At 35.2% G+C, this 12,686-nt stretch overlaps 2 protein-coding genes and 1 pseudogene across 2 annotated transcripts; all 3 read left to right on the top strand.

Annotated features, from left to right (window-relative positions):
• The first annotated feature begins 4,242 nt into the window (after positions 1 to 4,242).
• LOC106324474 (B3 domain-containing protein At5g26805) lies at positions 4,243 to 4,812 on the top strand. Its single transcript, XM_013762436.1, has one exon. It carries the CDS (start codon positions 4,357 to 4,359, stop codon positions 4,810 to 4,812), a length of 456 nt encoding a protein of 151 aa, XP_013617890.1. The 5' UTR covers positions 4,243 to 4,356.
• A 1,738-nt stretch (positions 4,813 to 6,550) lies between these two features.
• On the top strand, positions 6,551 to 10,251 carry LOC106319116 (solute carrier family 40 member 3, chloroplastic). Its single transcript, XM_013757359.1, has 12 exons — positions 6,551 to 6,966; positions 7,490 to 7,700; positions 7,791 to 7,854; positions 8,032 to 8,246; positions 8,325 to 8,501; positions 8,741 to 8,815; positions 8,906 to 9,007; positions 9,093 to 9,204; positions 9,274 to 9,420; positions 9,486 to 9,592; positions 9,665 to 9,778; positions 9,852 to 10,251. Exons 1-12 carry the CDS (start codon positions 6,794 to 6,796, stop codon positions 10,146 to 10,148), a joined length of 1,794 nt encoding a protein of 597 aa, XP_013612813.1. The 5' UTR covers positions 6,551 to 6,793; the 3' UTR covers positions 10,149 to 10,251.
• An 884-nt stretch (positions 10,252 to 11,135) lies between these two features.
• Positions 11,136 to 12,686, top strand: part of LOC106324473 — a 21,999-nt pseudogene continuing 20,448 nt past the window's right edge.

Raw genomic sequence — 12,686 nt, 5'->3', positions numbered from 1 at the left:
TCCTCGCTAAATACACGTAAACTATTCCCTCGTAAATACCACGCAAAATTTACGTCGTATTTACGAGGAAAAAGTTTTTCCTCGTAAAATACTCGTAAAATTACATCCACTTTACGACGAAACAGTTTTGTCGTTACGTTACGAGGAAATAACGATGACTTTAGTTTTTCACGTAAATTCGTCGTAAACTCGACGCAAATTTACGAGGATTGTTTTTCCTCGTTAATTTTCGTCGTTAAGCATGTGTTTTCTTGTAGTGTACACGTAAGACATGACACATTCTTAACACGATACCAAGGCACAAAAGGCTTTATCCAAAAACTATTTTGTATGATACCACCCTTAGAAATAGCACAACATTAGATCATGATTATCTCCAATACAAAAGAAAAAAAGAAGACATCATCAGCTACATAGTAACATCTAATTAAAGACCAAACTCCACCCAAGCCTCGTTTTCTAAAACTGCAAACTAACTCTGTCATCCAATTCAAGACCTTGTTGTTCATAAAGCTACAGCTACACCCTCTATCAGTATAAACCAACAGACACTAATACACAAATACGGAACAACATTCTCCAGCCATACCTACAAAGAACACCAACCCAACATCATGAACAGAAAACCCAATAAAAATGTCGAGAAATTGTTAAACCCTATGGGAATCGATTAGAAAAAAGGAAGATACTTTACCATCGGATTTGATGGAATCCAAGACGTCATACTTGAGCAGGACTTTTTCCATGTCTTGAACATCGGGATGAGTGAGTAGGAATAGCTTGTGAGCTAGGATAAGGTGAGGCTGCTGAGATCATTCGGCTCCACCGTCCATGGCTGCTTCTACACACTCGATTCAGGGAAAACCTTGAGACGGATCTGAGGAAGAAAGACGCAAAAGAATGAAGCCTGCTTTTGACAAAGAATGTGAATGGATTGCTTTCACTCTGCATCCCTCTTTATATGAATGATAGAGGGAAGTCGAGAAGGGATGCATTTGTTTTAACAGAAACTCTGAACGGCGAAGCTGGATGAAGTAATTGGAAAGGCCACGAAAGAGGAAAACTTTAGGTTACGGTGTGTCAAAGCTGATATGGCATCTTAAAACAATTTGATTGGCTGCAATTAATTTGCATACGTAGACACGCTAAGAGGGCTTAGTATTCTACTTTTAGTATAGTTTAGATACACCTTAAAAGTATTCTAATGTTTATTTAGTTTTGTTCAATTTTGCAAATCACTATTATATAAGAGCACATTTTATTCTATAACAACATATGAATAGAAACCTCATAAATAATAATAATCTTCTTTATCGGTGTTTTGTCTGGATAATTATAATTAATAGGATTTTTATCTATGCGTGCATACATAGATTATGGACTTTGAATTTGTTAAATTTATTGTTCTTATTGTATATATGTCTATAATAATGTTAATTCTTGGTTTAGAATTTTAATGAATTGATTAGCCACTATGATTTCACTTTTTGGGAACTGCTAGAGATGACATCTGTAAAATTGACATGCATCTCAGTTCATGCGTTGTCGACAACACCCTTCTTTTCTTTGGTAAATCGAGACAGTATAGGTTTGTTTCGGTAGAAGGATCGTGGAAGCGTATAAAAGTGATATCCATCATCTCACTTGAGCGCGTTGGATCCAACCTTGTTGGAACTGTCAAGTCTCATGTACAAGATGTGCACCAAAGCCAAACTCATCGGTTTGAAGGAGCGTTTCCAACCCATCTCATCAGTCTGATGAGATGATTATTTATGGATTCTTCTTTTGCTTTCATCTCATGAAACTCTTTTCATGTCTTTAGTTTCTAGATTATAGATTATAGATTATGTTTGTTTGTGTTTTCTTTGATTGACTAAACATATTTTTTACTTTTGAATTGAACTCTTTCATGTATTTGCTTCGATGTAAGGAAAATGATAGTTGTATTCATACAATTGATGGTTCTAAGCATATAAAACCAATGAAAATAAGTATATTGATGATTCTACTTAATATAAACATGTGTTAAATCATATCTTGATATCATACATTTGGGTATAAATTTAACAAGTTGTATATGTAAGATTATGGGGCTGGATTTTCATGTTTTGTATGTTTACATTGATTTGAGACATTCTTTTTCCTCTCGACTTGCGACACATTCCGTTTTTATTTGTTTTCTTTGCTATATATCTCAAGTGATTATTTTATAGATAAAGTTTTTAATAGAATTCTTTTTAATTTTTATGTTTTTTCTTCTAACCTTATTTTCTCTTCTTTTAAACATTTTTCTTCTGCAAAACATATATATGCAAAAACATTTTTCTAAGTCATGGTTTTAAATGTGGAATGGACTATTTTTTTAATTTTCTGCTTTCTACCTTAAAAATAAATTGAAGTTAGAATTTTAAAATATATACAAGCTATTAAATATCTAGTTAATTGTTGTTTCTTTCTAATTATATTTTAATTACAGTTTTTATAATATTTAATCAAAATTTTACTATTAAAGTGGCTATGATTATTACTGGAATTTTTTTTCAATTATTTATGATCGTTGTAAACTAAAATCATTATAAGCCAATATGACATTATTGAGTAAATTAGATGTATAACTTTTCCATTTTCATAGGTTCCGCAAATTAAGATTTCAGGATCCCCTTTCTCTTGTCCTCGTAAAACCCTCCAACTCGACATTGGCCTAATTGGCTGGGCCGAATTGTCCTAGGCCGAGTTGTTGGTTGATATTGAGTCGAGCTCTGTATTTGATGGGTCTTGATGGGGTATGCAATTCTTCTCTAACATATACATTGTGATTTTCAGGTTATGAATGGTACGAAGATGAACTATGCATTCTTTAACATTCGAAAGAAATTTTACCATTCATAAGAAATAGTTTTTCCTTTTCGTTACTTCTCATTTTTTTTATTTTAGAAAAATATAAAATAAATTTGTTCCTCACTATATATGATAAGAAATTACCGTCTTCTTCAGTCATATAATTTCATTCATGTTCGTTCTTTTCCTAATATGTTCCCAATGTTCAGGTGATGGTTACCAGTTAGACCATATGTGAATTTCGTATCAAATTTGGCTAAAAAGGCTGAATGTTTATGATTTTAAGTGAATATTTTAATCCAATTTGGCTAAAAAGGCTGAAACTTTAAGTTTTTGATTGATCTTTTCTGACATATGCAGTGAAGGTTCCTGAGTTCTTGAGTGGAATTGGAAGAGAAGTTGAGACTCACATTCCAAAACTTGAAACCGCGATAGGTGATCTTTTGAAACTGCTTGTGGCTCGTACGCTAAACATGTAAGTTTTATCACGTCTCTCTTCTACTTTATGGTTTACACAGATTGCGATCGCATTCTTTTGTATTGTTGTTGTAGAAAAGTAGGACACTTAGGGTCCCAGATTTCAGGGGATTAATAATATATATGTTAGAACCTTGAGTTTGTTCCATTACATAATTTCATGTGGTAACTATACAAATCAAGGAGAAGAGGAGAGAAAAGTTTGAGTTCTTGAACTTTTCAAGCACAAAGAGATTGATGTAGATGTACCTATAGTTCTATCCTAGTCCTGGAACTTGGGTTTAGCTTGCTAGTGGGGAGTATCATTATTATCACCCAAAACAAAATGCTTACATGTTTGCTTGTTCATACTTCCAGTCACTATCACATGTTTTGAATTCTGGTTTTGCAGAGAAAATTGATACTAAAATATAGCCACAAATACAGGCTAGGGCTATGGAGACCTAGAGCTGACGCTATAAAGGCGTGATTGTTTCTTTTCTTCGTTCGGATTGTTATCATAATAGAGTTGTTATCAATTAAAAAGGCTCTTGGTTCATGGGGCTCACAAATGGATTGGTGTCCGGTTATTAAGAACCAAACCGTTGGCCAACCAAGGGACTTGTTAAGGTCTGACAATGATTTGAGTAAAGAAGGAGAAATGTACGTGAGTGAGAGATATAAGAAAATGTTTTTTTTTTTAACATTAAGAAAATGTTTTTGCAACTGTTTTTTAATGATCTCTTTGGAAACATAAGGTTTGTTGCATACTTATGGGTTTCCTTTCTCTAATAAAACCATAAACGAAAGCCCACAAGGCCCATCTTATTCAAGACTATCCACCAAGTGTTTAAGATAACCAAACCAGAAATCATGTAAATCAATATATGCATTTGGACTCTCACAACTCTAAAAGACCACATCAGCTTCTTCTAATAACCACTCTTAGATACCCTAAGCCTTATCAAACCAATCTTACTACCTATTTTACCAACCAACTTTATCACCACAAAACCACAAAAAACAACAAAAACTTATAGTTCTCTTGTAGCTACTTCAAAGATGATCAAAACAATGTTCTACACCTTCTTTCGAACAAAACACCAAGAAGAAAACGCCAACAATGATCAACTACTTCCTCAAGAAATCGATATCCGTCCCATAACTCCTTATCCTTGGGATATCACCAAAACCCTATCGCCCCATGAAGTATGGTACGGAGGCAAACTCCAACTTCCAATGTTGTATATCGAGGCTACTATACTGAGACACATACCAGATGTCATGTATTTAGCACATATGAGTATTATTGGTCATTTCGATGTAAAGGTGAATGATCTCGATACAAACACAGTCCACACTCTTTCATTCTGGAAGGACATTCATGAAGATAATTTTGCTACGAGTGAAACCTGGATCGAAGAATTTGTGAAGAGGAGGAGTCTTGTGGCTGGCATGGTGATTAGTATGTATTGGGATTTTAACGTTAACATGCTTTGTTTCTCGGTGTTGGAATGAATGGTGTGGGTGAGTAGATTCAAAATGATATGCTAAAGATCATTGATATATTCAATAAAAAGTCTAATGACATGTAATTGTTATCTTGGGGAAGTAGGGGTGATTAGAAAATAAATGTATTAGATTATATGTAGAACTTGTGTTTCTCTTATGCATTCCAGTTGATGATGAATGGGAATATCAGTGTCTATGACTTATTTTTCTTTGGAAGTATGCATGAATTAAACTTTGCATTAGATACAAACATATATTTCATAGTTGTTTCGATACAGTTGCACGCCAAAAAAAAACTATACAGATATTCAAAATCTATACAGCAACGTCTTAATTAACTGTAAAATATGTAAAGATAAGTAAATGACCGTTAAACTATGTTACGGTGGTAGTCCATTGGCGCTCGAGGGAATAAATCCAAGATGGTGAACCTTGGTTTGAATCCCGCTGACCACACGGATATGGGCTATTGCTTTCGGTTCATTTGAATGCCCAAGAGATGATTTATCCGTGAGTTTTACCTCCACCCGGAGTTAGGTCTGTGTCTTTAATAGACCCGGATTTAATCCTTAAAAAAAAAAAGCTATGTTATAGTTATTTCAGTATCATTATCGTTGTGCACTAAAAATATATAAATGTAAATATTCAATATTTATATAATAATGTCTAATAACAGGTAAAATTTAAAGACGTTAAATGGCCATTAAAGTATGTTATAGTTGTTTCAATATTGCCCACCAAAAAAATCTATATGAATATTCAAAATATATAAAATAACATTTTAGTTATAAGCCAAATGATATATTTATAATAAGAAGACAATTTCTTTATATGTTTTGTCAATTTTATAAACTCAAGCTGATTCATGAAAATTTAAATTAGCTGGTTTAAAATAAATTTTAATTGTCTTTAAATGTATGTGATAGGTGATGCAATTGTGTATTTTAAAATAAATTAGAATCCGTAACATTTTAATATATGATATATTATATTTTCTTACAATTTTAATCACTAACAAATATTTATATTAATATATGTGTTCATAATATTAAAATTAAAATTAAAATGATAAATGAAGACATTGGAAGTTTTCTTTCTCTCCATTTGTATGATTCTAACATATAAGCAAAAAAAAAAAATATATAAACTTTTCAACTGGAACAATCAAAACTGAAATATATTTTACATTTTTGGAAATGATTTTCTTTAAAATTTTACTTTATATAGGATTATGGGATGCATGAATCTACTCTATTAAAATTACATTTCAAATCCAAATTTGGAACATAAGAAAAAAAAGAAGAACATAAGAAAAAAAAAAAAGATAAAAATTAGCTGGCCTTTCTCTAGAAAACAAAAGGAAACAAAAAATTACCTGGTTTGACTTTCTTAATAGACAAGTTGGAAAACATAGAAATTTAATCCTGACTTTATTTCCAAAAAAAAAAAAAACGGTTTCATTCTTATCTTTCCACTAAACATTATCTTTTGCTTAATGGTTTTGGGCTTTTAATTCAATCAAATCGTTTTTATAAATGAGTTGGGCTAGAACGTTCACCTGCGTATGTTTTTAATGGGCTTTTATGAACAAAAAAATGGGCCACAAAAAAACAATGGACGATTTAGTAAGCCAACGTGGCTAGATATCATTGGTGAAATATAAATCTACGTGGCTTAATCTCCCTTACACAAACTCTCTCTCTCCTTTTTGCCCACTTGAGAGCTCTTTCGTGTTACGGTGATGAACCATAGTCATAGATAAGGTTTTTTTTTTATTCTTTCTGATTCTCATAACCAAAAGATTCTCTCTGGATTTTTTCTTTCCTCTCCCTGAGGTTGAAAACAATCTAGTGGCGATGAAGCCATAAGGGGAAGAGAAAAAAATAATCCAGAGACGATTCGAATTTATTTGATTTTTTTTTGTTCTCGGAGGCTGCATGAGCTTCTAGAAGCCGAAGAGAACGAAGAGGAGAATTACTTTCTAGAAATGGTTGTTTCCATGGCTCTGCTCAGACAATCGCCGTCTTTCGAACTCCTGTTTCACTGTCCTGTCCAAAGAACCCGCTTTTTGTCGCCGGCGGGTTTGTCTGGACTTCGCAATCGCTTCCCTTCTTGCAGATGGTTAAGTCTCACGTCACCAGCTTCATCTTCTTATCGCAGGTTTGCGTTTTGACTCTTTGTTATTACCAAGTTTCAGACGGACATTCGAACTCATTACCAAGTTTCAGACATACATTCGAACTAGGTTTCGTCTCTTTGTTAGTTTGATTACTGTTTCAGACCCGTGAGAATCGCCACGTGTTTCATACAGTGTCTATTGCGTTTTTGAGATGAGTGCAAATTGCTACTTTTGCAAGAGTTTGCGTTACCAATTTTCAGACAGACATTCAAAATTTTCAGACAGACATTCAAACTAGGTTTTGTCTCTTTTGTTTGTTTGATTGCTGATTCAGACCCGTGAGAATCGCCATGTGTTTCATACAGTGTCTATTGCGTTTTTGAGACGAGTGCAAATTGCTACTTTGCAAGAATTTGTCTTACTCATGATAGGTTTGCATTACCTAGTTTCAGTTCAGACAGACATTCAAACTATGTTTCTGTCTCTTAGTTTGTTAGTTTCATTACAATGTCTATTTCACAAACTGCTACTCATTGCAAAAACATTCATTTACTCATATGATAGGTTAAACAGCTTTACTTCAAGGTGTTCGATTACAAACACAGACGTGTGTCACGAGTTTGTCACTACTACCGATGACGAGGACTTGCCATCACCACCAGAGGACCATCCCATCCCAATTGTTCATCTTGATAATACAAACATCGCTGTAACAGAGTCTCTGAGCTTACTCACCGAGTGTACTTACGTAGACACCGTTTTAACAGCACTCCCCGTAATGTTACACTTACATCCCCTTTGATAAAGATCCAACCTTTTTATACAGGTATTGCTTTAACCAAACCAATCTATTTTGTTTTCTTAGGTCTTGTCTGAGGAAGAGCAGACTGCACTCGCAGCCACCCCTGCTCACCCTGAAGGGTTATATGGTTAGATCTCTCTCTCATTAACTTCATTAGATTAGAGACAATGATAGATGTTTTACTTAGTGTTTTAAAAATCGGTCTAGGCGTTTAAAAAATTCGCCCAGACACCCGAATCTCCTATAAAACGTCTAATTACCGCCTAGCGATTTTTTAAACATTGGTTTTTATTTGACTCGTCAGTCTTATACGCTAGTTGTTTGGTGGGGAACTTGGTTGAACAACTTTGGAATTTCGCTTGGCCGTCCGCCATTGCAATGCTCCATCCTAGCTTACTACCTGTGGCAGTCATGGGGTTTGTCACCAAACTGGCGATAATCATCTGCGGTCCGGTCGTTGGGAAGTTTATGGATCATAGTCCGAGAGTTCCTACATACATCTCCTTGAATGTCGTTCAGGTAAAACCCTTTCAAGGATCAGACATGAACTTGTTAGTTAACTACTGTCATAAAACATCTCTTGTATCTACTTTTCAGGCAGCTGCTCAAGTGCTGTCTGCAGGAATGATAATTCACGCTTACACGGTTCCTTCCACGCTGGGGTCATCGATTCTTCTGCAGCCTTGGTTTTTTGCACTGATACTCTCAGGGGCCATTGACACACTATGTGGAATAGCTTCTGGAGTCGCCATAGAACGTGATTGGGTTGTATTGGTATGCTTTTTCTTTGTCATGCCACAATTTAATACCTATATTTTTCATTAGGGCCGGTCCCGAGATTTTTGGGTTTATAGACGACTTAGTAAAAGTTTTATAAATCTTTTTTTTTTTACAAATTTGGGTTAAGTTTTTGGGGGCTATAGGTCAATGCTTCACTGGCCTATGTCCAGAACTGGCCCTGGTTATGGTCGGAGGAAGACTGACTGACATAACTAATTTTGTCATTTTGGTAGTTGGCGGGAATAAACAGACCAATTGCTCTTGCACAAGCAAATGCTGTCCTCAACAGGATTGATCTGCTTTGCGAGGTATACTAACTCTATCTCCGGCCTTATGTGTGTTTATGCTCTTTAAACACTATCAGTTCATCAAATGACAAGATTGTAACCTTTAAACAGATCGCTGGGACTATGTTATTTGGCATCCTCCTATCCAAATATGACCCTGTGACCTGCTTGAAGTTTGCTGCCACTCTAATGATGGGTTCTTTGCCTGCCATGGTAAGTAGAAACGCCCTATATAACCTTTAATAAAGGAAACACAATGTGTTTCTAATAGACAAAATGTGTTTCTTTTTTTTTTCAGACAGCTCTCATTTGGCTGACCAACAAGTTCTCCTCTGGAGTTCTGGACCGACCTAAATGCTCCCAGAGCAGCTGTGCTTCCGAAGGACCTCGTTCTGAAACCGACAGTATATGTAAGAAGATCTTTTACTATATAATACTTGGATAAGCATATTATATGAACCATTTGCTTTGTTCATCAGTTGATTTGGGCATGGAAGCTATCAAGCTTGGATGGAAAGAATACATTCAACAGCCGGTTCTTCCCGCTAGCCTCGCATATGTCCTTCTCTGCTTCAACATCGTCCTCACTCCAGGCAGTTTGATGACTGCATTTCTAACACAACGATGTATGCTTCTCTAAACCGTGATACCCAAGTAAACCAAAATCATCACCAAACTTTATTTTCAACAGGTGTGAATCCATCGGTTATTGGGGGTTTTAGTGGACTATGCGCTGTGATGGGAGTTGCTGCAACTTTCTTATCAGCAAACTTGGTCAAAAGATTTGGCATTCTAAAGGTATAAAGTCTCTTAAGAATGTGTTAGCGTTTCAAGCTGGCTAATGTTTTTGCGTTTTGAAAAATGATCCAGGCAGGTGCAGTAGGATTGTTTTTCCAAGCTTCACTTCTTGGTGTTGCTGTTGCTGTGTATTGGAGCTCTTCTCTATCCCAAAAGAGCCCACTCTTCTTCTTCTTGTCCATGATCGTAAGTTATCTCTTTAACACTTTCCTCTCTTTGCAGTTTTGGTTTTGACACAAAAGGGGTAACAACTTCTCAGGTACTATCAAGGCTAGGCCACATGTCTTACGGCGTAGTGGGAGCTCAGATTCTTCAAACGGGTATCCCGTCGTCCAAAGCTAACCTCATCGGTGCAACTGAGATATCAGTGGCTAGCCTAGCTGAGTCACTGATGCTGGGAGTAGCCATTGCGGCTAATGACGCTTCTCATTTCGGGTTTCTTGCGGTTCTGTCTCTTTTGTCAGTAGTTGCAGCCTCTTTGATATTCTGTAGGTTGCTGAGGAATCCTACTGATGAGCAAAGAAGGCTCTTCTCCTTTGATCCTCTTGCGAACTGATTTGAAAAGTATACATTGAAATGTTTTGTATAGTTAGTTTTATCTATCAGTGTATAAATTCTTCATTTATTTTGAAGTTGAAAGAAAACATGAGTTTATATAATCTCACTCGTGTATAAATTCAAACTCAAATCTTAGAAAGGACTTGTGAGTTTGAAGTTGACTTCCGGTTTAATCTCTAGATCAAGATTTTAACCGGCTAATTCTCAATTAAAATTTTTTAAACCAATAATTAACATTATTATATTACTTTTTGAGTTTATTTAATGTTTACGGAAAATTATCGGTTACAAAATTAGTGATGTTTTCATTATTTTAAAATTTTATATAGTTAGTTTCACTATCATTGTATACGTTATTCATTTATTTCAAAGTTGAAAGAAAACATGAGTTTATATAATCTCACTCGTGTATAAATTCAAACTCAAATCTCAGAAAGGACTTGTGAGTTTGAAGTTGACATATTAATGTAATTTTAAGGAAAATTTTTGGCTGCAAAAATAGTAATGTCTTCATTATTTTAAAATTGTGTAGTTAGTTTCACTATCATTGTGTAAATTATTAATTTATTTCAAAGTTGAAAGAAAACATGAGTTTATCTCAGAAAGGACTTGTGAGTTTGAAGTTGACATATTAATGTAATTTTAAGATGACAAAAATGAAACATGTAATATAATTATGCAATAATTTATTTTTATAAAATTTATCTATTGATTTTTTTATTATTTAGTTAACTCAAACATTCTTTTTCTAATTTTATAAATTTCAAAATAGTTTTTTTTTAAAATTAACTTTGTCTGAGAAAATAACTAAACCGAACTAAACCACTTATTGAAAAAAAAAAACCTAGACAACATTCAGATAAGAAAAAGGGAAAAACGTTTTCAAGGGCAACCGTAACTACTCTTTAAACCTCCTCCGTCTCACTTAAGTAAAGTTATTGGGCATATAAGGCATGCGGAGTGGCAGAGACCATGTGTATGCAAAATGTTGAGTTGGCGTGAGATAAACTTGAAGAGCAAGTTTATACCGTGGAGAAAATGTAAGAGATAAATGCTTTAAAAAATAAGTACATTTCAAAAAAAGGAAAAGTGTACTTATTGATAAGGAAGTTGTCCATATTCATGTTCTTTGGAGAGTAGGGTTTCAGGAACGTGGAGATCACTATAAAAAAGCTTTGGAGTTGTGTGTATTCCATAAGACATTGGCTATTATTATAGAGGAAGAGTTAAAATCATTAGGGGTGTTCTTGGATCGTGCTGAAGCAGTTGCTGAAGTACTGACGACAGAGGTACATGCTTAGGTAGATTAGGAATCTTTCAGTAGCAGCTGTTGGGGTGTTAACAGGCTGTGTAAAACTGATAAACAAGTCTTGTAATAGATTGTTTAGGTGATTTCTAATAAAGCATAGTTAGTTGCTTATATCCGATTAATTGTCTCTTTGATTTATCTTCTGCATTACCTTATTGGGTGTCAAACTAAGAACAAAGGTCGGAACACTCTCTGGCATTCTAGCTCTCACATTCTTGGTCAGGTAAAAGAGTGTTTAGTTTAGTTTAATCTTATGTGGTGGCGAATATTTCGTTTACTTTGGGTATGGGTGTGATCTTGGGTGCATGCAGGCTCTGGAGCAGGAGTATGGGTGTAAGCTATGTATAGGTCCATGTACGACGAAAGGGGAGGTAAGAGCAGCTTGTTTGTGCTTAAACTTTAACTAAGTGTCTCTTCTTTGTGTGAAGACCCGTTTTCTTGGTGTTTCTTTGGCTAATAGAGTTGAACAAGAATGGTTTTTGGCCAATGTTTTAAAAATCGGTCTAGATCCCTGCCTAGTGGGCAAATCGCTTTTAAAATGAAAAAAAAAAATCAACATTTTAAAAAAAAAAAAAAATCGGTCTAGGCGTCCAAACATTGGTCCAGGCTGCCGCCTGTAGGATAATCGTCTAGAAAATTGGTTTTTGATATTTCACTTTAGTGCTATGCAATGGTGGTTTAGTCGTTGTGGACTTTAATTGCAGGGTTTCTACTATGATGCATTTTATGATGGCCTGGGGCTGAAAGATGATGACTTCCCTAACATCGAAGCAGGTGCTGCAAAAGCTACTAAGGTATTGTTTCTAAGCTTCAGTATATGTTTTAAACTACATGCTTTGTTTACAAACCTTTTAAGTAAAAATCTAATGTAATATGTAGGAATGTCAAACAGGTTGATCTGTCCCGTCCCGTCCCATACCGCAGCGGGCTCGTCTTCGAGCGGGTCACGGCGGGTCAGGCCCGCGCGGGCTGCGGTCCTTAAAATGGCTGATCAAACCCGTACCGCAAAACATGTAGGCTTTTGCGGATCGGCCCGCGGGACATAGAATTACCAACGAAAATATGGCTCCTGAACGCTTCAAGATATGATTCAAAGCGCTTTATCAGTTTCAGGACGAGTGAGTTTAGTCGATGATTGAATTGGATAAGGCAATAAACTTGTTAGTTGAAGATTTTAGTTGGATCAAAACACTAGTTTATTTACTTTTGTTAGACTCCAAACATTTT

The sequence above is a fragment of the Brassica oleracea genome, chromosome C2, assembly GCF_000695525.1.
Source record: "Brassica oleracea var. oleracea cultivar TO1000 chromosome C2, BOL, whole genome shotgun sequence".
Lineage (NCBI taxonomy): Eukaryota > Viridiplantae > Streptophyta > Magnoliopsida > Brassicales > Brassicaceae > Brassica > Brassica oleracea.
This window is presented reverse-complemented; position numbering and strand designations above follow the sequence as displayed.